Source organism: Phocoena phocoena, chromosome 15 (genome assembly GCF_963924675.1).
Source record: "Phocoena phocoena chromosome 15, mPhoPho1.1, whole genome shotgun sequence".
NCBI classification, from domain to species: domain Eukaryota; kingdom Metazoa; phylum Chordata; class Mammalia; order Artiodactyla; family Phocoenidae; genus Phocoena; species Phocoena phocoena.
In genome coordinates this window covers 69,965,101-69,992,816 of record NC_089233.1, presented here as the reverse complement: position 1 = coordinate 69,992,816, position 27,716 = coordinate 69,965,101, and the positions used below count along the sequence as shown (strand labels likewise).

General features: G+C 48.7%; 1 protein-coding gene across 1 annotated transcript in view; it reads left to right on the top strand.

The window, feature by feature from the left end:
- Positions 1-23,879, top strand: part of PTPRT (protein tyrosine phosphatase receptor type T) — a 765,643-nt gene extending 741,764 nt beyond the window's left edge. The window contains exons 28-32 of the mRNA XM_065893296.1: positions 535-666; positions 20,003-20,128; positions 21,024-21,187; positions 22,714-22,849; positions 23,826-23,879. Coding sequence (XP_065749368.1) covers positions 535-666; positions 20,003-20,128; positions 21,024-21,187; positions 22,714-22,849; positions 23,826-23,879 — 612 coding nt within the window. The remainder of the gene's footprint in view (positions 1-534; positions 667-20,002; positions 20,129-21,023; positions 21,188-22,713; positions 22,850-23,825) is intronic.
- The last annotated feature ends 3,837 nt before the right edge of the window (positions 23,880-27,716 follow it).

Genomic DNA, 27,716 nt, shown 5'->3' with positions numbered 1-27,716 from the left:
CACCTTCACTGCCCCATTGGCTCACAGGACACAGTGCCCACCTTCTGCCAGACCAGTTCAGCCCACATTCCAGCCTTGGGGCAGGAGTGAACCTCTTGAACTATGAGCCCCTTCAGGAGGCTCTCTGCCTTGGGCTGAGCCAACCCCTCCTCCATCATTGTGGGCACAGGGACACAAAATAAATATCCCTTTTATCCCAAGAGGTGCCTTGGCCGGCAGAGCAGCAAATCTGCATCCAGAATCTTCCATTTCATATTGTAATGAGGATTGTTTGCTGAGCTCCAAGTCATAAATAATTTATTGGATAATCCCCATCCGAGTGACACCTTCCTAATGAAACGTCTTAGTCTGGAGGAGAATGAGTTCATTATGAGAAGGTCCCCTTTGCCACCAGGGCACCCTGAGATAAGAACGGGCAGTTGCTTTGTGTAATCTATTTGGCAGACCCAGGGGGCCTCTGGCAGCCAACTCATCATTATCAGAACATCGCTGATGGGTGTATATTTCATGAAGCCTGTGTCGTTCTTTTGTCAGAGCCACAAGCAGCCTGCCGCGTTCGTGGTCACACAACATCCTCTACCCAACACCGTGGCGGACTTCTGGAGGCTGGTGTTCGATTATAACTGCTCCTCTGTGGTGATGCTGAATGAGCTGGACGCTGCCCAGGTAGGAGGAGGCCTGGCCCAGCCCTAGGTGCTCAGGTGTGTTCGAGCAGCCGTGCCCAAGAGCTGGAGGGACAGCCCTCTGCTGCCTCTGCCCAACCCAGCTGCCCTCTGGTGGGCAGTGTCTGCAAGTGAGCACCAAGCCGAGCCCATTCAGCTTCCAGCTGAGGCCAGGGAGGCCCCTGCCAGGCCCTGCCAGTTCCAGCAGTGACTCCCCCTGTCTGAGCCTCATCCAGCTCCCTCACTGCCCAGGACCAGAGTCTGTTGCTCCACCCCCCAGCCACTGGTGAGGGTATTGCTCCTAACCATGCAGAGCTCACGGAGGAGGCCCGTCCCCCAGCTCAGCATCTCCAGCTGTACAGCACAACCTCACAGCCTGATACCCGGCCACGCGCAGCCACCCTCCCCCCTCCGTGATGCAGCCAGACTGACAGAGCCTGGGGCTTGAACCACTGACCCTTTGCCCACTGATCACCCCGCCGAGGCCTGGCTTTACCACAGGTGACCCCTGTGTCCCAGCAGGCCGTGCCTTAGCTCCTCTGCATGTGACATTTCCAAGCATCAGGTGCCTACAGCACATTGGTCAGGCCACAGGACACGTGTCATGGGGCAGCTTCTGGGGCTCACACCCCTGTGGCAGGGCAGCTGTTCCTGGGTGGAGGCGGTGATGATGGCCTTGTAGGGTTTTGGAAAGCCATCCCATCACTGCCTCGAAGGAAACCCAGAGTAACTCAGAGGATTCCCTTGTGAGCACTGGCCTTGGGCAGGCCTTGTGTGGGAAGAAGAAAAATGGGTCTGAGCTGTAGCCTCAGCCCTCCGGGAGCTCACACTCCTGCTACAGAGACAGATGAGCAAATTGTCCCCACCTCGTGTGGCAGCACTATAATAGAGGTCAGCCGCGAAGTGCTGTGCCGGCCGGGAACGGAGAGCAATTACTTCCGCCCAGAGGGTGAGGGAAGACTTCAGAAAGGTGACTTTGGCCCGGAAGAAGGCAGCAGAGATCTGGCGTCTGGGGGATGAAGTTGCTGGGTAAGTCTCTCCAGGCAGAGGGAACAGCAGGGGCAAAGGCCCGCGGGGGTCCCTGTGTCAGCTCATCTGCAGGACAGCTTCGGTGGCAGTGGGGCTGGGGGGATGTCAGGAGGAGAAGAGGGTGGTGATGCTGGACGATACAGCCGGGCCAGCTTGCAGAGGGCCGCCCGTGCCGGGCTAAGGGGTTTGGGTCTTGGTCCGCAGTACGGTAAATATCAGGCTTTTACTCTTGGAAGCAACAGAATCCTTTCTGGGAATGAAAGCTTTCGTGCAAGCCCAGCCTTTGAAACAGTGAAGCAGGAGGTGGGGTCGGGAGCTCCACCCGCGCTAGTCTTTGGGCTCCTCCTGGTGCCCCTTCCTGGGAGAGTCAGCCGCTCTGGACACTTTGGCGGAACCCCTGGTGTTCTAGGAGCGCAGGTAGAAAGCCCTTGCTGTGCAGGGAGGAGAGACACGCGGAGCTGAAGTGGGGGTGTGGCAGAGTCCGAATTCCTGATAGGAAACGGTCTGGTGAAGAATCTAGAGACAGGAGAGAGTGGAGGTCCACAGGTTTAGGGAGCAGTTGGATGTGGGAGGTGGATGAGAAGTCACGGATGGTGACAGGGGTTCTCGTGTGGATAGTCAGGCATCTGGGATGCGACTGGCCAAGGTGGGGAAGGCAGGCGAGGAGTGTGAGAGGCAGCAGGAGGTTTGGGAAGGCAAGGAGAGGAGCAGGTCACAGCTGACCCCTGAACAAAGCGCGAGTCAGGGGCGCCAGGCATCCATGCAGTCAGACGTTCGCTTATAATCTGTAGTCGGCCCTCCACGTACGGGGCGCCTCTGTGTACAAGGCTATTCCGTATTCGCCGTTACTCCGTATCCGCGGTTCCCCCGTATCCGCAATTCTGTGTCCCACGGATTCAACCAATCGCAGATCCTGTAGTACTATATTATTTACTATCGAAAAAAATCTGCATATAAATGGACCCGCACAGTTGAGACCCATGTTGTTCAAGGGTCAACAGGTAGTAGGGCAGGGGTCCCCAACCCTCTGGCCACGGACCCCTGCTAGGGACCAGGCCGCACAGCAGGAGGTGAGTGGCGGCCGGGTCAGCGAGCAAAGCTTCATCTGCCACCCCCCATCGCTCGCATCACTGCCTGAACCGTTCCCCCCCTCCCGGGTCCCTGGAAAAACTGTCTTCCACAAAACCGGCCCCTGGTGCCGAAAAGGTTGGAGACCACTGTACTAGGGGACAAAATTGAGCGCAACTTGGGATGTGCATGTAGGAGTCGTTCAGGAGAGCGTCTGTTCATTCATTCAGTCCACATTTGTTGAGTAGCTGCTATTTGCCAGAAGCTGTTCTAGGGTGTTTGGAAATGCATCAGTTAACATGACAGAGAAAGCAAAACAGCAAATTCCCATCTTTTATGCAACTTCTATTCTCAAGCAGGAGAGAAATAAACAGCAAACACTTTGTAACGGACTTAATTATACGTTAAAGGTGACAAGCGTATGGAAAAAGAAAAATAAGAGGGCAGGACAGGAAGGCTGGTTTGGGGCACGGGCTGCGCCTGTAATCGAGTGATGAAGGTGGGCTTCATTGAGAAGGTCATATCTGAATGCAGATTTGGAGGAGGTGCAAGAATGCACCACGTGGGCTTCCCTGGTGGCGCAGTGGTTGAGAGCCCACCTGCCGATGCAGGGGACACGGGTTCGTGCCCCAATCCGGGAAGATCCCACATGCTGCGGAGCGGCTGGGCCCGTGAGCCATGGCCGCTGAGCTTGTGCATCCGGAGCCTGTGCTCCGCAACAGGAGAGGCCACAACAGTGAGAGGCCCGCATACCGCAAAAAAAAAAAAAAGAATGCACCAAGTGACCATGTCAGGGAAGAGCATCCCAGGCAGGGGCATGACCCGCACCAAGGATTTATGGTGGTGGAACAGACGGAGGCCATTGCCACTGGGGCAAAGCCAGTGTGGACAGCAGCAGAAGGTGTGACACAGAGACACAGCAGGGCCAGGTCATACGGGCCTTGGGGATCATAGGAGGAACTTGTGATTTTACTCTGAGAGAAATGAGGAGCCATTGACAGGTCTTGAGCAGAGGAGCGAGTTGAAAAAGTAATTGGACTTGTTTCTTTAAAGCATCCCTCTGGCTACTGTGTGGAGAACAGACTGTTGGTGCGGGAAGGGGCAGGGGCAGGGTTGTTGCTAAGAGCAGAAGCAGAGAGGACAGAGAGGAGGCCCCTGCAGTAATCCAGGTGACAGGTGATGGTGGCTTGAGCCTAGGTGGTAGCAGTGGAGTGGCTTCTGGGTATATCCTGAAGGTAGACCCAACAAAATATCCTGCCAGACTGAATAGGAAATGTGAGAGAAAAAGGGGAAGCAAGGATGACTCCAGGTTTAGGGCCCAAACGATGGATGGTTAGGATCTGAGATAAGCATGAAATGTGACAGATTCCCATAAAACAGAGACCCCTGCAGAGTGCCAAAGTCAGAAGGCATCACCACCCCATCCCTTTGCCTGAAAAAGTAAAACAGTGAACTCTGGTCCATGAGTGAAGCAGAGCCCTTTTCCCAACATTCCTTATTGCAAAACTGGAGCTCAGGCACAGAGGAGGAGTTTCAAAGAACCTCACTTTGGGACGCGTAAAGTAGCAAGGGTCAAGGTCATTGGCTATAGCTCCCCCTTCAAGGGTGGCTCTTGGGTGAATGAAGATCTTTCAGCTCCAGATGTTGGCGCAGCCTTTGAGAGCTGATTCTCTAAACGCGAAAACACCAGGCTCAGAAGTGCCCTGAGGTTGGCTGCCGTATGCAGCTGGCAAGCATCCCCTGAAATCAGCAGATGAATAGAGCACTCACTGATATAAATATCATCACCACAACAGCTGGGCGCCTTGCGAAAATAAACAATGACACGGCGTGAGCATCAGAAAGGCCGCCCTCGGCACCTGGAGGGGTGGCGCTCTGAAGTGGCATCAGCACTTCTCTGCCAGCCTGCCCAGGCTGAGGCAGCCCACGGCTCCGGCCAGTCCAGCAGCACAGACAGGTCTGCCATAGGTCCTGAGTATTGCTAGACTGCTCCCAAGAGGACCAGTGCCACGTCCTGTGGTTTGACTGGGGACCATCCGGTAAGGGCTTGTGTTGGTGGCTACCTATCATTTGTAGCAAACTAAGGTTGTGCAGAGGATGAAAGATCTCCAGGTGCTTTATTTTCTTGCACTGCTGGCCAAATCCGTCTGCTTCTGTTCAGAATCCTGTACCACGTCATTCAACCAGCCATCCCCAGCCACAGATATTTTTCCATTCTCCGCAGTGGCTGCTGTTCAAAGACAGTTATGAGCAGTGGGGGGCTCAAGATAAAGACTCCCAAAGCAACTTCATTGACCTTAGAGATTTTTTTAAGCTCTTTGGGACTTCAAATGGCTGTGGTCAGATTAGCGGGGCAAAATCCTAACCACAACCTCCAGCGAATGACACTGTGGTTTCTGAGGGGCACATCAGGAAGAACCTCTTCAACTACACCCAAGAGCATTGACAAGATCTCTTCCATCTTTGTGGGCTCTATGATGAGACCAGAGTCCATGGGGACCAGACACCAGAGAGGAGTCCTCTTCTTGGTCAGGCCACACCCACTATCGTTTAGACTCCTCTGTGCCCACCATGGGGTGGGTCTGGGTGGTAGACAGAATCTTGGCCCCCCAAAGATGTCTACATTCCTAATCCCTACATCTATGAAGGTATGAGTGGTAAATGGGAATTTGCAGATGTGGTGAAGTTCAGGATCTTGAGATATGTAGGTTGTCCTGGGTTATCCAGGTGGCCCTGCTGTTAGAGTCTTTATAAGAGGGAGGCAGGAGGATGAGAGTCAGGAACAGATCATGTGACAGTGGAAGCAGAAATTGGAGTGATCGGGCCACAAGTCAAGGAATGCTGGCAGCTTCTAAAACTGGAAAAGATGAGGAACGGCTTCTCCCCCTAGAGACTCCAGAAAGGAACACAGACACCTCAGCTGACACTTCGATTTTAACCCCTGAAGCCTCATTTCAGATTTCTAACCTCCAAGTGAGAAATTTGTGTGGTTTTAAGCCACTGCGTTTGTGGCAATTTGCTACAGCAGTTCCAAGAAGCTAAGACAGGCAGCAAAAATGAAACCAGAAATTCAGACCTAGAAGCGTAGGAGTTACAGCCTGTGCAGAGTGTGAGACTGAAATCCTGGGGAAAGCCAGAATCAGCCTGGGGTACCGGGCTGGAAAGTGGCTTGAGCTGGAGAAATCCGTGTCTGAATCAGTGTCCCTCAGGAGCCGTGAGGGAGTAGGCTGGGGAGAGGCAAGGAGAACCTCTCACCAGTGGCAAGAGGCGTGCTGAGCCAGAGGGAGGTCTTAAAGGTCAAGGAGCATGCTTTCTGGGCCACATTCAATCAGACATTCATCAACATACATTTACTGGGAACCTACCGTGTGCTAGGCACAAACCTAGACACAGCAAAGCACAAAAGAGGCACAAAAAAGTCCCCAATCCCAGGAGCTTCCCTGGTGGCGCAGTGGTTGAGAGTCCGCCTGCCGCTGCAAGGGACACGGGTTCGTGCCCCGGTCCGGGAGGATCCCACATGCCGCGGAGCGGCTGGGCCCATGAGCCATGGCCGCTGAGCCTGCGCGTCCGGAGCCTGTGCTCCGCAACAGGAGAGGCCACAACAGTGAGAGGCCCGCGTACAGCAAAAAAAAAAAAAAAAAAATCCCCGATCCCCATGGAGCAGGTGTTCTAGGGAAGTACTATCCACCTCCTAGACTCTCTTTGGCATCAGACAGGCTGGAAACATCTTTAGCTGGAACCATTGCGCCAGGACCCTCAAGCTACGGGGAGAAGCTGAGCAGGGAGCAGAAGGGATAGGAGAACCGGGTCCAGGCAGCATGTCGTGTTGCCCCAATCACTGTGGGCAGGCAGCACCGGAGGAACCAGCAGGGGATGACCACCATGACCCCACCCAGCCTGGAGTCAGGTTTGGGGGTCAGCGAGACCTGGCCTCATTTCTGTTGTTTCCATAGAATAAGTGCTGGGGCTTGAGCATTCCTTGAATATTCTACTCATTTATGATATTGGCTCTGCTTGGAGGATCCCCTGAGCTGCTCAGTATTTTACTTGTCTCTAATTCTAGGCAGTACGCTTTACCTTGCTTACATCTTAGAGATTTTATAAACTAAGTGTTCTCCAAACACCATTCAGTATTTCCCATGTCTTCCCTCCAAAGACTTGCCACTTTGAAAGCCTTTATTTCCCAAACTGTATTGACTAATTCATAATGTATAACTGTCTCAATGCATTTCTGATCTGCAGGCCACAGACAAAGCTAAAACAATGAGGTGCTCTAAAGCCAGAGACTCGGTGTCCTCCACTCAGGACAACAGTGTGATCCCCTTTGGCTTTTGAAGACCTTGGAGATAGCTCGTTGGCTTCTCCTACCAACTATATGGACGCCACTGTGGAAACCACTGGTCTGACCCAGGTCCACTTCCTCTCATTTTGCAGGTCAGGAAGCTGAGGCCCAGGCAGGCTTTGTCCAAAGTCCCACAGCCACCCCTGACCCAGGCCCAGGGCCCCCTGCCAGGGATGGTGAAGACTTTTGCAGCCGTTTAAACAGCAGGATTTCCAGGGCCCCCATGCCTGATAAGCAGTGGTTTGCTGGTACCTGGGTATATGGAGCAGGAAGGAATGCTGCTTACTTTAAAACAAACAAGGGCCCCAGTTCTGAACTCCCGCCATGGAAAGTCTGAGAGTTCGGGCGATGAAAAGCCAAGTGAAAAGGTGAGGGAGGTGAGGGCCAAGAACATGCCTTCCCACGGAGCTTCTGGAAGTGAGAGAGGCAAGCTTGTCATCCTCCCAGGAAGAAAGCGGGGGCGATGTTTCAGAGATGTCTTTTCCTGTCATTGTGCCTGGAAGGCAAATAGCAAGCACTGATATCCCCATTTTTAACTTGGCTTGTGAAAACACAGCCTAACGTGCTAGCAGAATACACGGGATGCCCAAGTCTGTGTCTCTGCATTGCAGGGGGTGGTGTTTCTGTCTCAGCCCCCACTGGAACAGTAGAATAAGGAGTTTGGGGTCAAGAGACCTGAGTTCAAGTTCTAGCCTTGCCACTTACTTGCTGCGTTGCCTTAAGCCAGTTTCCTACCTTGTCAAAGCCTCAGTGTTATCATCTATGAAGTTCGTATAACTCAGATGCCAGCCAAGTTCACTCTATCTTTGAAGATTTAAACAAAATAGGCTCTGTTTCCTCTTCCCCTTCCTGTGGGAAATTCCACTGTCCACCCCCAAGATTTCTGGGAATTCCAAGGGGGTCCTGTATTCATGTCCACTTCCAAGTTCCAGCTCAGGCTTTACTGGAGGCAGTAGAGGGGTTCATATCCCAGCAATGCCCGTGGCTGAAGGTGGAATATCGCACATCCTGGTTCTTAAACCCCACCTGCCTCCTCACACCTGGTGGCTGGCAGCACATCTTCTCCCCCACCCTGTTGCCCAAACCACTTTCTTCCTTCCTCCCTCCCCATTCCACCCCTCCCCCCAAAGCTGTTCCATTCTTAAGCTGCATAATTCATCTTTCTCTTTATTAACTCCTTCCAAAACCTGCCCTGAGCCTTTGTCTTCCACCCACCCTACTTCCTCTGTAGGTATTTTCCTAAACTCCCACCCTTCCTTCCCGGAAACAAACTCTGATGTACCTAAGAGTGAGTTTCCACCCACTACATGGAATTGCAGCATCACCTCATGGGACGATGGATAGGTGAATGGAGAATGGATGGGCAAATGTGCTTTGATTATGGTCCATGTGCCTTTCTCTCTCTCTCCCTGGCTTCACGCCCTCCTCTTCCCCTATAGTCTGTCTTCCTTACCTGGCCACAGTGTTAAAGCCAGTGATATGTTTTGGGCTCTTTATGGGAGTCTATTTAAATGAATTTTGTCATCACTGATCTGAATTTTAAAACCAATTCAAGTAACTCTTACGTTTTTCTCTTAAAAATACTAATTCATTTTACCTTTAAGTGGCCTGGGATTGACTCCCTCCTACGGATCACAGGGACCTTGATAAGTAGAGTCCTTCATCTCTAGAAGCTATATTACTTGGCTTTTCCATTTTATCAAAGTCTTTTTTTAATTAACAGAAGGCATAACTCAGGTGCACTGAAATATGCTTTAGAATTGTTTATTCCAAAAATAGCCCATATGCTAGTTTTCATTTAACTCATCAGAGTGTGTTCATTTCAGTGACTAACAAGCTTTCTGATTCCATCAGCAAGAAAATGATGTCTAACAGGGAGGCAACCTTGGTGTTAGATTTCGTGTGTGAACGTGCACCCCTGAAGGACATCTTTCTGTGTCCCAAGCAGCAGTGGAGATCACTGGGTGGAATAATGCATGGCAGCTCTTCCAGGGCTGTCCACACAGGCTTCATGACTTGCGCTTGGTTTAACTTGTTCTGACAATAAATAGCAAACACCCCTCGGCTTTTCCAGGAGAAGCATGGCCATTTCTAAATCAGCAGCAGCAGCTGCAGTGGCTTCCCTCCCTGGCCCTCCGGGCGTGGTCATCAGCCCAGCCGTGTGTATCTGCAGTGGCGAGGCCCTCCCTATGGGCAGGAAACACCACCCCTCCTAGACGGATGGGTAAGAAAGGGAGGAGAAGCAGAGCACTAGGATATAAGGTAGGAAGAGGCTGGGCTATAGGCTAAAGGATTGGAATCTTATCATGGAGACAACTACTGCAAAAGTTTCCCATCTAAGGAAGAAAGTAACAATGTTACATTGAGTGTATGTGTGGCCCCAGGTCAGCTGGGTCCTTGTGGTTTCAGACCGCCAAGTGGACTTCCTTGAACCCCCTATTTCCAGGTCCTTAAGAAACCATAAACTCCTCTCCCCAAGATTTCTATAACCTTTTGTTTCTCTTTATTTTAAATTTTTAATATTTTTAAAGGTTACTTTCCATTTACAGTTATTACAAAATATTGGCTAGATTCCCTGTGTTGTACAATACATCCTGGAGCCTATCTTACACCCAATAGTTTGTACCTGCCACTCCCCCACCCCTTGATTACCCCTCCCCCTCCACTGGTAAACACTAGTTTGTTCTCTATATATGTCTGCTTCTTTTTTGTTAGATTCACTAGTTTATTGTGTTTTTTAGATTCCATATGTAAGTGATATCATACATTTGTCTGACTTATTTCACTTAGCACAATGCCCTCCAAGTCCAGCCATGTTGCTCCAAAGGCAAAGTTTCATTTGTTTTTATAACTGAGTAGTATTCCATTGTGTATATATCCGACATTTTCTTTATCTTTTCATCTGTTGGTGGTCACTTAGGTTGCTTTCATATCTTGACAATTGTAAATAATGCTGCTATGAACATTGGGGTGCAAGTATCTTTTTGATTTAGTGCTTTTGGGTTTTTTTGGATATATACTCAGGAGTAGAATTGCTGGGTCATGTGGTAGTTCTATTTTTAATTTTTTGAGAAACCTCCATACTGTTTTCCACAGTGGCAGCACCAATTTACAGTCCCACCAACAGTGTATAAGGGTTCCCTTTTCTCCACATCCTTGCCAATATTTATTATGTGTGTTCTTTTTGATGATGGCCATTCTGACAGGTATGAGGTGATACCTCCTTGTGGTTTTGATTTGCATTTCCCTGATGATTAGCTATGTTGAGAATCTTTTCATATGCTTATTGGGCATCTGCATTTCCTCTTTGGAAAAATGTCTATTCAGCAGAATTTTTCAATCAGCAGAATTAAAAAATGTGAGTTGTATGAGCTGTTTATATATGTTGGATATTAATCCCTTATTAGTCATATCATTTGCAATGATATTCTCCCATTCAGTAGGTTGTCTTTTCATTTTGTCGGTGGTTTCCTTTGTTGTGCAAAAGCTTTTAATTAGGTCCCATTTATTTACTTTTGCTTTTATTTCCTTTACTTTAGGAGATGGATCCAAAAAAATATTTCTGTGACTTATGTCAGAGTGTTCTGCCTATGTTTTCCTCCAGGAGTTTTATAGTATCTGGTCTTACATTTAGATCTTCAATCCATTTTGAGTTTATTTTTGTGTATGGTGTTAGAGAATGCTCTAATTTTATACTTTTCCATGTGCTGTCCAGTTTTCCCAGCACTACTTATTGAAGAGACTGTCTTTTCTGCATTGTATATTCTTGCCTCCTTTGTTGTAGATTAATTGACCATAAGTGCATGGGTTTATTTCTGGGCTTTCTATCCTGTTCCATTGATCTATGGTTCTGTTTTTGTGCCAGTACCATACTGTTCTGATTACTGTAGCACTGTAGTAGAGTCTGAAGTCAGGGAGCACAATTCCTCCAGCTCCATTCGTCTTTCTCAAGATTGTTTTGGCTCTTCAGGGTCTTTTATGTTTCCATACAAATTTTTTAATTATTTGTTCTAGCTCTGTGAAAAATGCCATTGGTATTTTTATAGAGAGTGCATTGAGTCTGTAGATTGCCTTGGATATTATGGTCATTTTAACAATATTTATTCCTCCAAGAACACAGTATATCTTTCTATCTCTTTGTGTCATCTTCAGTTTGTTTCATCAGTGTCTTATAGTTTTTGGAGTACAGGTCTTTTGCCTCCTTAGGTAGGTTTATTCCTAGTTATTTTATTCTTTTTGATGCAATGGTACATGGGATTGTTTTCTTAATTTCTCTTTCTGATACTTTTTTGTTAGTGTATAGAAATGCAACAGATTTCTGTATATTCATCTTGTATCCTGCAACTTTACTGAATTCGTTGATGAGCTCTAGTTGTTTTCTGGTGGCATCTTTAGGATTTTCTATGTATAGTATCATGCTGTCTGCAAACAGTGACAGTTTTACTTCTTCCTTTCCAATTTTGATTCCTTTTATTTCCTTTTCTTCTCTGATTGCTGTGGCTAGGACTTCCAAAACTATGTTGAATAAGAGTGGCAAGAGTGGACATCCTTGTTTTATTCCTGATCTTAAAGGAAATGCTTTCAGCTTTTCACCATTGAGTGTGATGTTAGCTGTGGGTTTGCCACATATGGCCTTTATTATGTTGAGGCATGTTCCCTCTCTGCCCACTTTCTAAAGAGTTTTTATCGTAAATGGATGTTGAATTTTATCAGAAGCTTTTCGGCATCTATTGAGGTCATCATACAGTTTTTCCTTCTTCAATTTGTTGATGTGGTGTATCACATTGATTTGCGGATATTAAAAATCCTCCCATTCCTGGGATAAATCCCACTTGATCATGGTGTATGATCCTTTTAATGTATTATTGGATTCGGTTTGCCAGTATTTTGTTGAGGATTTTTGCATCTAGGTTCATCAGTGATAATTGGCCTGTAGAATGTGTGTGTGTGTGTGTGTGTGTGTGTGTGAGATATCTTTGTCTGGTTTTGGTATCAGGAGGGTGCTGGCCTCATAGAATGAGTTCAGGAATGTTCCTTCCTCTGCAATTTTTTGGAATAGTTTCAGAAGGGTAGGTGTTAACTCTTTGCTAAACGTTTGGTAAAAAATTCACCTGTGAAGCCATCTGGTCCTAGACTTCTGTTTGTTGAGAGTTTTTAAATTACTGATTCAATTTCATTACTGGTAATTGGTCTGTTCATATTTTCTTGTTCTTAGTTCGATCTTGGGAGATTATATCTTTCTAATAATTTGGCCATTTCTTCTACGTTGTCCATTTTATCAGCATGTAGTTCATAGTAGTCTTTTATAATCATTTGTATTTCTGTGGTGTCAGTTGTAACTTTTTTTTCATTTCTGATTTTATTGATTTGGGCCCTCTCCCTTTTCTACTTGATGAGTCTGGCTAAAGGTTTGTCAATTTTGTTTCTTTTCAAAGAACCAGCTTTTAATTTCATTGATCTTTTTTAATTTTTTTTTTAGTCTCTATTTCTGCTCTGATCTTTCTTTCCTTCTACTAACTTTGGGGGTTTTCTTGTTCTTCTTTCCCTAGTTGCTTTAGATGTAAGGTTAGGTTGTTTGAGATGTTTCTTGTTTCCTGTGGTAAGTTTGTATCACTATAAACCTCCCTCTTAGCATTGCTTTTGCTACATCCCATAGGTTTTGGATCGCCATGTTTTTGATTTCCTCTTTGATTTCTGCAGTGATCCATTGGTTGTTTAGTAACATATTGGTTAGCCTCCATGTGTTTTTTTGCAGGTTTTTTCTTGTAGTTGATTTCTAGTTTCATAGTGTTGTGGTCGGAAAAGATGCTTGATATGATTTCAACTTTCTGAAATTTACCAAGGTTTGTTTTGTGGCCTAGCATGTGATCTATCCAGAAGAATGTTCCATGTGCATTTGAAAAGGATGTGTATTCTGCTGCTTTTGGATGGAATGCTCTTTATATATCAGTTAAGTTCATTTGGTCTAATGTGTCATTTAAGGCCTGTGTTTCCTTATTGATTTTCTGTCTGGATCATCTGTCCATTGATGTAAGTGGGATGTTGAAGTCCCCTAAAATTATTGTGTTACTATCGAGTTCTCCTTTCACGTCTGTTAATATATTTAGGTGCCCCTATGTTGGATGCATATATATTTACAATTGTATCTTCTTCTTGGATTGATCCCTTGATCACTATGTAGTGCCCTTCTTTGTATCTTGTAATAGTCTTTAAAGTCTATTTTGTCTGATGTAAGTATTGCTACTCTTTCTTTTGATTTCCATTTGCATGGAATACCTTTTTCCATCTCCTCACTTTTAGTTCTGTATGTGTCTCTAGAGCTGAAGTGAGTCTCTTGTTGGAAGCATATGTACGGGTCTTGCTTTTGTATCCATTCAGTCACTCCGTGTCTTTTGGTTGGAGCATTTAGTCCATTTACATTTAAGGTAATTGTTGATATGTATGTTCTTATTGCTGTTTTGTTAATTGTTTTGGATTTGGTTTTTTCTGCTTCTTTTGTTCTCTTCTCTCATGATTTGATGACTATCTTCAGTGTTACGTTTGGATTTCTTTTTCGTGTGTATATCTATTATAGATTTTTGGTTTACAGTTACCATGATGTTTTTGTATAGCAGTCTTTATATATAGATGTGATTATTTTGAGTTGATGACCTCTTAATTTCAAATGCATTTTTAAAACCCTCATGATTACTGTTTTTGATATATTTTATCTAATTGTTTTGTGTATCCCTTAACTGCTTATTGTGGATAGAGATGATTTTACTACCTATATCTTTTAACCTCCCTATTAGCTTTGTGTGGGGGTGATTTCCTACTGGTACTGTATGTTTGCCTTCACTGGTGAGCTGTGTCATTTTGTAATTTTCTTGTTTCTAGTTGTGGCCTTTTCTTTTTTGCCTAGAGATCATTTAACATGTGTTGCAAAGCTGGTTTGATGGTGCTGAACTCTTTTAGTTTTTGCTTATCTGTAAAGCTTTGGATTTCTCTATCAAATCTGAACGAGAGCCTTGCTGGGTAAAGTATCCTTGGTTGTAGATTTTCCCCTTTCATCATTTTAAATGTATTGTGCCACTCCCTCCTGGCCTGCAGAGTTTCTGCTGAAAAATCAGCTGATAGCCTTATGGGAGTGCCCTTGTATGTTGTTACTTTTCCCTTGCTGCTTTTAATATTCTCTATTTATCTTTTTGTCATTTTAATTACAGTGTGTCTTGGTGTGTTCCTCTTTGGGTTAATCCTGTATGGGACTTTCTGCGCTTCCTAGACTTGGGTGATTGTTTCCTTTCCGTGGTTAGGGAAGTTTTTAGCTATTACATCTTCAAATATTTTCTCAGGTCCTTTCTCTTCTGTGTGAATATTGGTGCTCTAGGTATTGTCCCAGAGGTCTCTTAAACTGTCCTCATTTCTTTTCATTATTTCTTCTGTTCAGTGGCAGTGATTTCCATCACTCTGTCTTCCAGCTCACTGATCCATTCCTCCATATCATTTAGTCTATTGATTCCTTCTAGTGTATTTTTCATTTCATTTTTTGTATTTTTCATCCCTGTTCAGTTCTTTATCTCATCTCTGTTTAAAACTTCGGATTTCTCCCTCTGTACGTCCATTCTTCTTCTGAGTTCTTTGATCATCTTTATGATCATTACTCTGAACTTTTTCTCGGGTATATTGCCTATCTATCTCCACTTCACTTAATTCTTCTTCTGGGCTTTTATCTTGTTTCTTCATCTGGAACATGTTCCTCTGCCACCCCATTTTGTCTAAGTTGCTATTTGTATTTTTATATATGTGGTAGGTTACGTTTCTCAACCTTGCATAAGTGGCCTTCTGTAGAAGATGTCCTGTGCATCCCAGCAGTGCACTCCCCTCTCATCACCCAAGGTATATGCTCTTGGCGTGCCACCTAAGACGGCTGCATGGGTCCTTCTGTTGTGGCGGCGTATGTGGGCAGTCTGGTAGGTTTGGTTGGCCCCTGGCCCAGTTGGTTGCCAAGCTCTGCCTTGTACAGATGCTGCTGGCTGCTAGCTAGTGTGGCCTGGTCACAAGGCACTGGCTGCAGAACCCTAGGGGTGTCCCAGGGCTAGTGCTGGCTCACTGGTGGCCGGAGTCAGGGTCCTGCAGACTCTTGGGCTGTTGCCGATCCCCTGGCAGGTAAAGCCAGGTTTAGGGGTTAGTGCCAGGCAAGCAGAGCCAGTTCCTGGAGTCTAGCTGCAGGGCCCAGGGATCCCTGAGCTCATTTCAGGTTGGAGGGGGGCAATTCCTGACACAGTTGGGTATGGGGTCTAGGGTATCTCAGAGCTTGCGTTGGCCTGCTAGTGGCCAGGGCCCAGCCGGTCCCAGGGTTAGGCTCTTGCCTACTGTGGGTGGGCTGGGTCTGCAGGCTGCGGGATCATAGTTTTCTTGCATCTGGTGTTTGCCCCCTGGTGGGTTAGGCTGGTCTAGAGGCTAATGTGGGCTTCCTGAAGGGAAGGGCCTGTGCCTCCGCACTGGGAGGTGGAGTTGGGTCTTGGCCCTCTGGTGGGCAGGCCATGTCTGGGGGATTTTCTAGAGGTGACTGTGGGTTCATGAAGTCTTTAGGCAGCCTGTCTGCTGATGGGTGGGGCTGTGTCCTTGCCCAGTTAGTTACTTAGCCTGAGGCATCCCAGCACTTGTGCCTATAGGCTTTTGGGTGGGGTTGATGAGCCAGGATGGCAGCCACCACCAGCAGTGTTCACATGGTAGAATGTTCCCAAATATGGCTGCCACCAGTGTCTATGGCCCCAGGGTGAGCCACAGCCATCCCCATCTCTCCGGGAGGCTCTCCAAGACCAGCAGGTAGGTCTGGCCCAGGCTATCAAATTACTGCTTTTGCCCTGGGTCCCAGTGAGTGTGAGATTTTGTGTGTATCCTTTAAGAGTGAAGTCTCTATTTCCTCCAGTCCTGTGGGACTCCCGAAATCAAGTCCCACTGGCCTTCAAAGCCCAATGCTCCGGGGGATCATTTTCCCAGTACCAGACCCCCCAGGCTGGGGAGCCCAAGGTGGGGCTCAGAACTCTCACTCCTGTGAGAGAACCTCTGTAATGTAAATATCCTCTAGTTTGTGGGTCGCCCACCCAGGGGGATGGGATTTGACTATGTTGTGAGTTTGCCCTCCTACCTGTCTCTTTGTGGTTCCTGCTTTGTGTCTTTAATTGCAGGTCTTCTGGTGGTAGATTCCGGTCTTTTTCACCGATGGTTGTTGTAGATAGTTGTGATTTTGGTGTGCTCATAGGAGGAGGAGGTGAGCTCTGGGTCTTTCTACTCCACCATCTTGGCGGCTCTCGTATAAACTGTCGATGCTTATGTGCTCATGGTCTGGCCCTTCAGTTCACATAGAAGTGGAGCTGAGACCACGTAAGTCACCAAGGGAGCAAAGCTCAGTTCCTCACCAGCTTCCACAAGAAACCCCCATGCACACAGAGCATTGTCCGTGTTTGTTATTATAAATTTGCTTAATATTTAGGAGTTTGGGAGAGGGGGGCTCACATGACACACTGATTCACCCTCAGCCCTTTCACTGATTCCCTTATGCTCCTACTTTCCCTCTTCCATCTCCTAGGTCCCTTTCAAGAACAACCCACAGGCCTCTCTCCTCTGACATGCAGAACAGTGTCCCCACATCACAGGTGGCACCTGTCCCCACTGCTCTGTCAGGCTGGCTGACCAGGAATTTTCACAAGGGCAGTCCTTTGGGTATTATTATCCTAAAGGGAAATTTTCATATGGGCTGCTGAGTAGAGGGAAAAAGACCCTTCACTTTATCTACCTTGTTGTGAGTGACCCTCTCCCACACTGCCAAATAATTATAGCTTACATTTATGGAGTACTTACTTACTAGCTACAGACTCCTATGCTAAGTAGACACATTCAGATTCACAGCCACTCATCACTTAACCCAGAGAAGCTAAGAGATTTGACCAAGTCACTCAGCTAGGGAGTGACAGGGCTGGGATTTGAGCCCAGGGCGCTTCAGGCAGGAGCCCCATTATCTTGTGCAAAGCTGCATACATGGGCCAAAGTGGTGGTACGCACTGAGGCACAACCCCAGCACTTGGACACCAGGACAGTCTTGAGCTAAACCTTAGAGGACATTTCTTATGGATGAGAATCATTTCCGAGCCCCAGAGGGTCACCAGGAACAGAGCATGGGCTTCCCCCATTCTCTCTCCCATTTCCCATGGCTAGATTATGTGCAGCGTCCTGGCCTGGGGGCAGACCCTGATGATCCATGGCAGCTGAAATACCACATCTGCCCACACGTTACCCGGCTGAATGTCACCCAGACCATTGCTGATGTCGTCTCACGGATTAGGGAACTCAAGTGAAAGGCTGGCTCTGATGTAGGATTAGAAGGACCCCTGGCAACCTTTCCCAGCCCTCTGGACATGATGGAGAGTGACCTGGAAAATCAAATGCAGAGAAGTGTCCCAAAATAAAGGAGTCTTGTTTGAGGCGGAGTAGAACCTATTAGCTTGAGAAATTGGTCTGGAAATCTTATTAAAAGAGACGAATCGTTCCACATTCTCTCCAGACTGAAAATATTGGGGATAATAGACTTTCCTTGATGCCTTGGACCCATGTACCTCAGGATCAGAGCCAACCTCTGGCAAGGCATGATTCAATGCAGGTAATGAAGGCAATTATTTTTTTTTTAATTGGCAGTTCTGATTAATTCTGATTTCTCTAGCCAGCCACAGACTTACCTATACCGGTCCCTCATTACTGTGAAGGTTGCAGGTCAGAAGAGCCAATGGCAAAGAGAAATGAAGTTCAAGTTGTGGATTTGTCATTACTGCACAGCTCAGCAGATGACTGTCCAGCCACAGAGACCGCTGTGACCAGCACTCCCCACCTACACACACACACACACACACACACACAAGGAAAGCAAGGCACCATTGCATCGTGAAACTTAATCTTGCTTACCTTGGCTATTTAAGACGGGTGGTAACAGGAAGCATTCTTCAAATTTATACGTTAGCCATTATCATTATTGTTATCTTTGTTCAGCACCTAGAGGGTTCAAGAACGATACGAAGCACTGGACTATAGTGGATGCTGGCACTGTGCTAAGGGCTTTCTTCCCGTGCGTTCTCTTTTTATCCTTAGAACAGCCCTAGAGGACAAGAGTTGGCCAACCTTCTCTGCAGAAAGAACCAGATCGGAAATACTTTAGGTTTTGCAGGCTGTGTGGTCTCTGTCACAGCTACTCAAACCTGCCGTTATAGCTTGAAGGCAACCACAGAAAGTATGTAAATGGCTAATATAGCTAGATTTCAATAAAGCTTTATTTACAGAATCAGACGGCTGGCCAGGTTTGGCCAGTGGGCCATAAATGTGAACAGATGTTATCCCTAAGCTGGAGTTTAGGTTCCACAGCTAGGAAGGTGGGAGATGTGTGCTTTTCTCTCCTACGGTCTCCCTCCTCCCTGCTCGTCCATTCTGCCTCTGGTTCTGGAGGAAGGATAGAATCAAGAGTCTTTGCATGTGACTACCCAAGGTGAGTTGGCTGTTCTCTCAATGCAAGGGAAAGCGATCATGTTCATGAAAATCCTGCATCCGTGGTGGTTATGAGGAGGCCACCGGATTGCCGTGGGTAGCCTCTGTCCATCTAGTTCCTTGTCTACAAGCTGAGCATAGGCTGTGGCAGACCCCGCTGAGATGCCAGGATCGCAGAAGCTTTGGTGGGTCTTTGAGTCTCAGCTACATCTTCCGGGAAACCCCCAGGTGAAACGGCTTTCTAACACGTGGCCTCTTGATCCATGCTGGGGTGGTCCCAGCGAGCCTGCAGCCTCAACCTTAGCTCTCCTCCTTGCCCCTGGACAGTGTCCATCTCCACACCCCTTGGGAACCAGGAGTTGAGGAAGCATGCTTTGCCTTACTCTGAGCCACAGTCTGTGCCACCTACCTTAATATTTCTTTCCCCAACTATAGTCATCTGGTGACTCAACAGATATGGGGCATAAAGTATCTGTCTCTCACTCTTGACGACACTATAAACTTAAGGGACAATTTAGGATCTTAGACCAGGCTTTCTTAGTCTCTGCACCATTGAGAACTGGGGCCAGATTCCTCTCAGGGGGGCCGTCACGTGCATTGTAGGATATTTAGCAGCATCCTTGCCTCTACGCACTAGATGCGCATAGCAGCGCCCCCACCTGTGATCATCAAAAATGTCTGCAACCTCTGCTGAGAAGCATTGTCTTAGGTTGAAAAGCAACCACTGCCTTTTGCTCTCAGCTGTAGGTTCTAATTTCTAATTCCAAAAAAATAGAAAAGGTAATAGGCAAGACCTCTCAATATTATCTTTTGGTGCAAGGTAAGCATAATTAGCCCCATTTTACACAGGAGAAACTGAGGCCTGGATGGCACAGCTAGTAAGCAGCAGAGACTGGATTTGAACCCAAGCCTGTCTGATGCCAAAACCTATGTATTTTTTAAAACTACTCATGATCTGATGATGAAATAAACACTGTGAAGGTTTTCCTAGAATGGGGGAAAGTTGCTATGATTTGTGTTGAACTAAAGATTGTAGTTGCCCTTCCTCAGAGTGTTCTATCTAACCCTTACAGCAGCACAAGGTAGACAGTATTTCCCCCATTTTACAGATGGGGAAACTGAGGCCCAGCAAGCCTAACGAATGGTTTGAAATCAGCACAGCAAAGATGTTTAAGCCCAGTGTTTCTGTGCTCAGAGCTCTGACTTTTCAACAACCAGGAAAATGGGTAGCTGTTCCCCAACAGGAAAGCTGAGCCTAATTTCCTACATAATACTCTACCTTTCTAGCCAATGTGTCCTGCAGGCAGTAAGAAAGGTTTCATGATAAATGAAACCAATGCCCCCGGCCCCTGACCTTAGCCTTTTTCTGTGACCCCTTTCCTTACCTCAGCTCTGTATGCAGTACTGGCCTGAGAAGACCTCGGGGTGCTACGGGCCCATCCAGGTGGAATTCGTCTCCGCAGACATCGATGAGGACATCATCCACAGAATATTCCGAATCTGTAACATGGCTCGGGTAAGTGTACAGCTGCCGCTGCTTCCCAGACTCCTCCTTCCCAAAACAGATGGAAGCTGCCGGGAGAGGACTCTGCAGGCCAGCCAGGAGTCTGTGCTGTCCTCTCCTGTTCATCTCGTCCTTGGGGAAGTGATAATGCCTTTGCCAATTCCGGCTCCAGACCCAGCAATGGCTCCCGCACACAGAGACACATAGGGGGGGACATCCAGCCTGCCACCTGCCTGTTTCCTGACACACTTGCTGCCATGCAGACACAAAATCTCAGAATGTAGCGCTTCCCTGTGTCACGCTGTTTCGGCATGAGTTGATGCAGCCTTTGATTGGATCCCGTAAGCTTTGGGCTAGATGGTGGGAACACCAAGATGGAAAATAGTAAGTTGCTTCCATGAGGAATTTCACTGCTGGGTGGAGTAGTATTGGGTGGGAGGGAACAGATGAGTGATCTATGAAATGGTGGCTAACTAAAGTGAAGTGACCTTGGTCTTTACTGGGGGCTCGTAGTGAACAGGATTGAGTCCCTGCCCTCAGAATTCGCTATCTAATGGGAAAGCGAGATGTGTTTTGGCTCATGAACTGCAGAAAGGAAGAAGAATCCTGCCCAGTATTCAGGGAAGGCTTTCCTAGAGAAAGGGGCATTTGAATTGGGTTTTGAGGACTGAGTAGAAGTTTTTCAGGTAGAGGAGGGATGCAGAGCAGTCATGGCAGGAGAATCAATGTGCACAGAGGTGTAGAGGTGGGTATGGGGATAGTGTGTGACTCTCCCCATGAGGACATTATAGCGTAGACCCCACTTATTCCATCTTCCACTGCAATGCTGCAGCCTCCAGGGTATCTGGAGGGCCTGTATCCCTAAGCATCCCCAGCAGAACAGCCCTAATAGCCTCTCTCTTCTCAGCCACAGGATGGCTATCGTATAGTCCAGCACCTCCAGTACATTGGCTGGCCTGCCTACCGGGACACACCCCCCTCCAAGCGCTCTCTGCTCAAAGTGGTCCGACGGCTGGAGAAGTGGCAGGAGCAGTACGATGGGAGGGAGGGACGCACTGTGGTCCACTGCCTGTGAGTATGATGGAGGGGTCTCCAGGGCAACTGAGTGGTGGGTCATGGGACAGCCTTGAGGATGCCGCTGGCCACAAATACCAGTCCTAGGCATGCCTGGCCATACCACATCCTTACAGGCCAATAGGAGTGTAATCAAGGCATTACAGTCCTTTTAATGGACTGGGATTGCAGCCATAAAGCTATGTGTGGAACAGCTGATTCACAATCATTCACTTGCTTCTTAGAACTTAAAATGATTTGGGGAGAAGTGATGGAGAGGGCCTCACTCGAGTAATATTTCTGGAGCAGGTGGAGACATTAATAACATCTTACCCTGGAATTGAGTTCAGTCATTTCAAAACTGGCTTATCGTGCCCCCTCTTTCATGTGGTGCACAGATGTCAGGAAAATCGGAGAGCTTAAGGGAGGGGTGGACAGGGGGCCCTTCCTACCCTTTCCCATGCGATTGTTTTTTAGCCTGTTTTTTTGCAGGAGTACCTTTTATTCGTGTCTTCCCTCGCCGAGGTGACCAGCAGTTTGAGCTGTAGGAAAGCACAGGGGTGTCCTTCTGTCAACAGAGACTTTGGCATCCTTGGAGGGCAGAGACACCAAAACAGACACTGAAATGCAGGCACTGGCCAGTGAATGGAAGGCAACTGTCTGTACTTGAAACATCTGGTCGTTGGGTGTCCTGTGGATAAAACATCTGGGAGGTAGACTCAGTGACTTAGTTTTCCATCCAGATGTTCTCTAGACACAGACCATTACATGACATCATTAGTTGTTCTTGGCAGTACGCCCAGGAGTTCCAAATCTGGCAGATTCCTAAAGAGATTTTCTGTAAAGAGTTGGAGGGGTGTTTCTATGAAGATGACTTATGGCGCATCAGAAAGCAAGTGTGACAGAGGGATGACCCTGCCAAGAGCCCCCTTTCCCTATATTCCAGGTCAGTAGGGTCTTGCTTAAACTAGGGTGTATAAATAGAGATGCGTCTTTTCGGGATTCAGCATCTGAGACCCATCCCAGCCCCACCCAAAACCTAGGCTGGCTGACCCCAGCTAACAGAGGTGTCTCTGGTACTGCTGTCCTCAGCGGATGGAAGGAACTAGGAATAAAAACACACGCAACCTTCCACTGTCTTCACTGGATGTGTAGGTGGACCCAGAGCATCCTTTTGGACAAGGATACAGGCACCACACGGACAAAGACACTCTGTCTGTCCTTGGGGTTTGGGTCAGTGTGCCGTGGGTGACAGTCACATGCTGCTAGAACCAAGGAAACATCAAGCTAAGTGAGCTTTCAAAGGTTATCAGATGAAGAGCCTGAGGCTCAGACACAGGAAGTGACTTGCCCAAGGTCAAAGCAGGTTCACGGCACAGATGGGACTCCAACCATAACTCATGGCTCAGGCTAAGACTCTCACCACCGCCTCACCTTGCATTTGCCAGGGCAGTCACCCTCCACTACTGCCGACACGGCCTTAGGCTCGGCAGGTGCCTGAGGGGTACCCAGGAGTGTCGCTCACCTTTTTGCTGTGTGTTTAGAAACGGGGGAGGCCGCAGCGGAACCTTCTGTGCTGTCTGCAGCGTGTGTGACATGATCCAGCAGCAAAACATCATCGACGTGTTCCACATCGTGAAAACATTACGTAACAACAAGTCCAACATGGTGGAGACCCTGGTGAGTGTCCCGAGAACCGTTCTCCAGTAGCCAGGGGCTGGCCGTAGCTCCCTTGACCTGAAGAAAATAGCATCAGAGTAAAAACACTCAACAGCCGGATGCTTCCTGAGCACCTGCAGTCACTGCCCTTCGCACAGTTACCTGCTTCCTCCCTCCGGCCTCACCAGCTTCTCTCCTGCAGAGAGTCCAGACATTCGTCTTGGCACACGCTGCGCTGTTTTACTCTTTCCACTCCATGGGAAAGTATCACTGATTCTGGCTTAGGGGAAGGGAGTCTGGATTAGTAGCATGTGAATTAGGTTTCTGACTCAGTCCAGTCCCGTTCTAATTAACTTATGCTCATTTTTATCATATAAAGCATTGGGCTAGGACACTGTGAAGCAAGGGATAGGAAGAGACTGGGGGCAGAGCTCCAGATGTTAAGAAAGACCTGCTGCAGAGATGGAGACATACTATACACAGGGAACTTTAATGAGTCTTCAAGTCTGTGCTAAGTGTGGTCTTACCCAAAGTGAAGGCCTCCTCCAAGTCTGGTCCACAGACCAGCAGCAGCAGTAGTGTCACACGGGAGCCTGGTAGAAATGCAGACTCTTTTTTTTCTTGCGGTGCGTGGGCCTCTCACTGCTGTGGCCTCTCCTGTTGCTGAGCACAGGCTCCGGACGCGCAGGCTCAGCGGCCATGGCTCACGGGCCCAGCCGCTCCACGGCATGTGGGATCCTCCCGGACCGGGGCACGAACCCGCGTCCCCTGCATCGGCAGGCGGACTCTCAACCACTGCGCCACCAGGGAAGCCCGAAACGCAGACTCTTGAGCCCCACTCCAGATCTGTTGAATCTGAATCTGCGTGGACAATTTTGAATTGACTGTTAGTATAGACATAGATAATGTTTCCTCCATAATCTGTATCTCTAAACTAAATGCATTTTCCCTTTCCTTTCCATCTTCTCTTCTCCCTCTCTGCCTCTCCTCCTCTCAGGAACAGTATAAATTCGTATACGAGGTGGCGCTGGAATATTTAAGCTCCTTTTAGCCCAGTGGCACGGAGCACCTGCCAGAGTCCAGAGGCTGCTGCAGCCACGCCCCCTTTTCTGTGAATGGCAGCGACTGGGCTCAGGGGCTAAGCGGTGGCACCCTACCCAACTCCAAGGAGAAGACTGGTGGTCCTGTGCTCCACGGTGGGCCCTGTACCTTTGGAGGAGTCTCCAGTTGCTGTGGAGGACGCCGCCCTGAAAGGCCCAGGCTTCTTTTCCAGCCTCAGGCACGGGCCCATACAGAAGTGCACCTGTATAGCAAGGCCCGGATTTTTCAGTGCCCAGACCTCTTCCTTTTGCTCTTTTCAGGTTTGTGAATCTCGAGGCAAGCTGACTGTGTGCGTACAGGGGAGTGACAGGCCTGGCAGCACGTCCTCTGCCCTGCGTCCCCTGGGCAGTGGGGGGATGTGTGCGTTCCTCCTCCACGGGGTCGTGAATATGACCGGGCTCTGCTGCCGTCTCCTCCAGGGACCTCTGGATCACTGGGACTTGAGGATGCTCCCGAGACCACAGCAGAGGCCCCCATCCTCCCAACTAACCTGCATGGGGCTTGGCCCACCACCATTGTGTACTCGTCCCCCAGCCCAGGCCCTGACCTTCTATCATTCACTGGCCAGTCCGCTGTGTCCGCGGCAGTCCTGGACAAAGGTCTGCTTTGCGTTTTTGTGGTCAGTGGGGTGGGGCAGAACTGCAGGGGACTTTGCTGCTGCTCCTTGTGTCTGTGAAGAAGGACTGCCTCCCTGGGGCACGGCTCTGGCTGACCCTGTATGTCGTGGGTGGTGGCTCCTTTGGGAGGGATGAACAAGTTAAGATTTGATGATTTTCCAAAGTGTACGTGTAAAGAAACTTTCTTTTGGAGGGTGTAAGATCTTTCTTAGTCTCATATCAAAAAAAGGTGGGAGGGACGTTTGGTTGTGTAGCTATAAGACAGATCTCTGGGGCCTGTTTTCATCTCTCCTGGAAATGTCCTCCAAAGGTCCCAGCCAGGGACAGCACAGCCACTGAGCAAGGGAGAGATAGTCTGAAGACAGTCCCTTCTGGCCTTTGGGGCAGATAGACAGAGTACCAGCCTAACCTCGGATCTCCAAATTTGAACACCTTCCTAGAGGAACTCAGCTGCCATCTCAGAAAATGGACCCAGCTATACTTTGGTTTAAAATAGGAGAAGGGGATCAGACCTGGGGAATCTAGACTCTTGCCCAAAGTATGGGTCAGTCAGTGACAGAGGCGCCAGCATTGGCTAAGTATCTCTTACATGCCAGGCTTGGCAAGTTCTTAGAACCCACTCCCGCCCTCCCTGAGAGAGCTATTCACCTGTTATCATCCTTATTTTACAACCGAAGACACTGAGGCGTCTTCCTCAGTCATGATACTCTGGTTTCCAAAAGGCAGATAATAGTGATGAGACTTATTTGTAATGTTTTCTTCATCCTTTCTCAGCCAAGCAATTATTATATGGACGGAAAATAAGGCCAGAAATTTCTGAGCAGAGAACTCCACAAATGGGAATTGAATTCTTTCTTTCCTATGCCAATTTTTCTGGGAAGCTCAGAATTTCAGATATATTTTAGCAACTCATTCCCAGCTCCCCAGGAAAGCTAGTCCCATCTCCTTTCTTAGCCAGTGAAAACAATTCCCTGTGCCCTCAGGCGGTGAGGTCTGCCAGCCAGGGACACTCTACCTTGGTCTCTAGCTGGTGCTTTGGTACAGTACCTGGCAGCCCCCGGGTGGCCTGGGATCCAGGAAGCTTCATCTTGAAGGCTGGTCTAGCTCCAGAGCGGCCATGAGAAGCACAGAACTCAGTAAGGCACAGTGTTCTCCCTAAAGAACTTACTGTATCCTGGGAAAACTGAACCACAGCGCAGCTTACAAGTGTTACACGAGCCTCACAGCAAGAGAGATTCAGTGTAGAGCTTTCTAGAGGAGGTGACATCCATTCCACTGGCTAGAAAAAGGAAGAAAAGGAAACTCAGGCCAAGGGATCAGCAAAGACAAAGAGGTGTGCAGAATCCTTGGCGGGGGTGGGGGCGGGTGGGGGCGGTGAGATGGCAGGAGATAGCTCAACTGGAGCAGAACACGGCAGGAGGTAAGCCAGGGTCGGGGGCGAATGCTCCACCAGCAGGGCAGACTTGGCCCCTGTGGGCAAGAAGGACGCAGTGGAGCTTTGAGTGATGCACTCAGCTCAGTGCTGGAGGAGGCTCCCTCTGGGGCCAGTGGGGCTGCCTCTTTCCTTTCATCAGACACTGTGAAAATGGTCCCTTAAGCGTATACTTTTTAATATCACATCTATTTGTCTGTCTGCTCATTATTTTGTTGCTGGATCAGGAGACGCAGCTTCTGTGAGAAACTCAGGGTCTCTGCTCTGCCACGAAGCAGGGTGACCAAGCCAGACCCCTGGGCCCATGAGGACGGGACATGGAAGGAGCCCACAGAAGCTGTTCCCGTCAGCATGGGCTCTGGAACTGTCTGGAAGTCCAAGGACACCAGACTCGATCAAGGAAGGGCTGTCACTTTGGAGGTTCAAGAGGAAGCATCTCAAAGCAAAGGAAGGCGGAGGAGCCCCACCACGGACTCGCTCTTCCCCTTTCATGGTCCCTTTTCCTGGTCCCCAGGCCCTGGCCCCCTGCTGGCCTCCCCTGGCTCTAGTCTCGGCCTTCAAGGAGCCTGTGACATAGCAGGTCAGCCAGCTATATGCTCCTCTCTCAGATCTGGGCTCATCCGTACAGAATGGGGGCTGGGAGAGGGTTGTGCTCTCTAACAAACGCAAAGAAACCCTAGGATTTACTCTGCTCAGGAGGGGGCAAAATAGCTGGCAGATGAAAACGACAGTGGCTTCTATCATTTCAGATGGTAGGAATTTAGAATGTGACTTTGGGGAGGAGGAATTTAGAATGAAAACTCGGGCCGTGCTGGGTAACCCAACAAGGGCCAGTGATGGGAAGTTCCCCCAGCTCAGCACCCCCGGCCCCCGTCATTTCCTCACAACCCAACCGCCCTCCAGAGGATGCAGGGCAGTGAACAGTCTTCGGCCAGTTTACACTGGAAGACCCTGAGGCTCGCGGATGGGGATGCTTTCCCCAAGATCCCACGTGGCAAGAATGTGGCAGGACGTGGATGAGACGGGGCGCTGGTGCCCGGGAATTTGGACTTGATCCCAGGAAAGCTCATGGGCAAATAGCACCTCCCCCGGGATACTCTACACCCAGGGCAGGCTCACCGTTCATGACGCAGAGGGAAGTGGAACTCATGGTCTCTGGGTCTCCATGACAGGGGCCAGCCTCCTGTCTCTGGGCTGCCCAAGAGAGTCCCCTCACTTAGCACAAAGCCTCATGGCTCTCACCTCCTAGATGTGGACCCTGTTTGGAGAAGATGCAAGGAATTAACGAAAAGCCAGGTACTGTCCCCACCTGACTGCATGTCTGGCCTAGACATCTTCGGGATGTGTCCTAGCTGCATCCTAACACGTTGTCCTCTCCTGCTTTCTGGTACGAAGGTCCTGGGGCCGGGGGGCTCTGAGCCTCTAGATGGCTACAGCACGCCTCCCTTTGTGGGAGCAGAAGGGATCAGCTTGCTTTTACACTGTCTCTTTGGATGTAGCCCGGGCAGTGGCCTGCCTGCCAGATGTCAGCCTTCCCGTGCAACCAGCAGACCCTGTGCTGGAGACTCTAAATGTGAGCTCACCGAATTCTTCCAGCATTCCTAAGAAGTGCTTCTAATTGTCACCATTTTATAGACGAGGAGACTGAGGTTCAGAGGGGTGAAATCGTTTGCCCACAGTTCCACCGCAGCTAGTAAAGGAGGGAGCCAGGATTTAAACTGGTTCGACTTCAAAGACA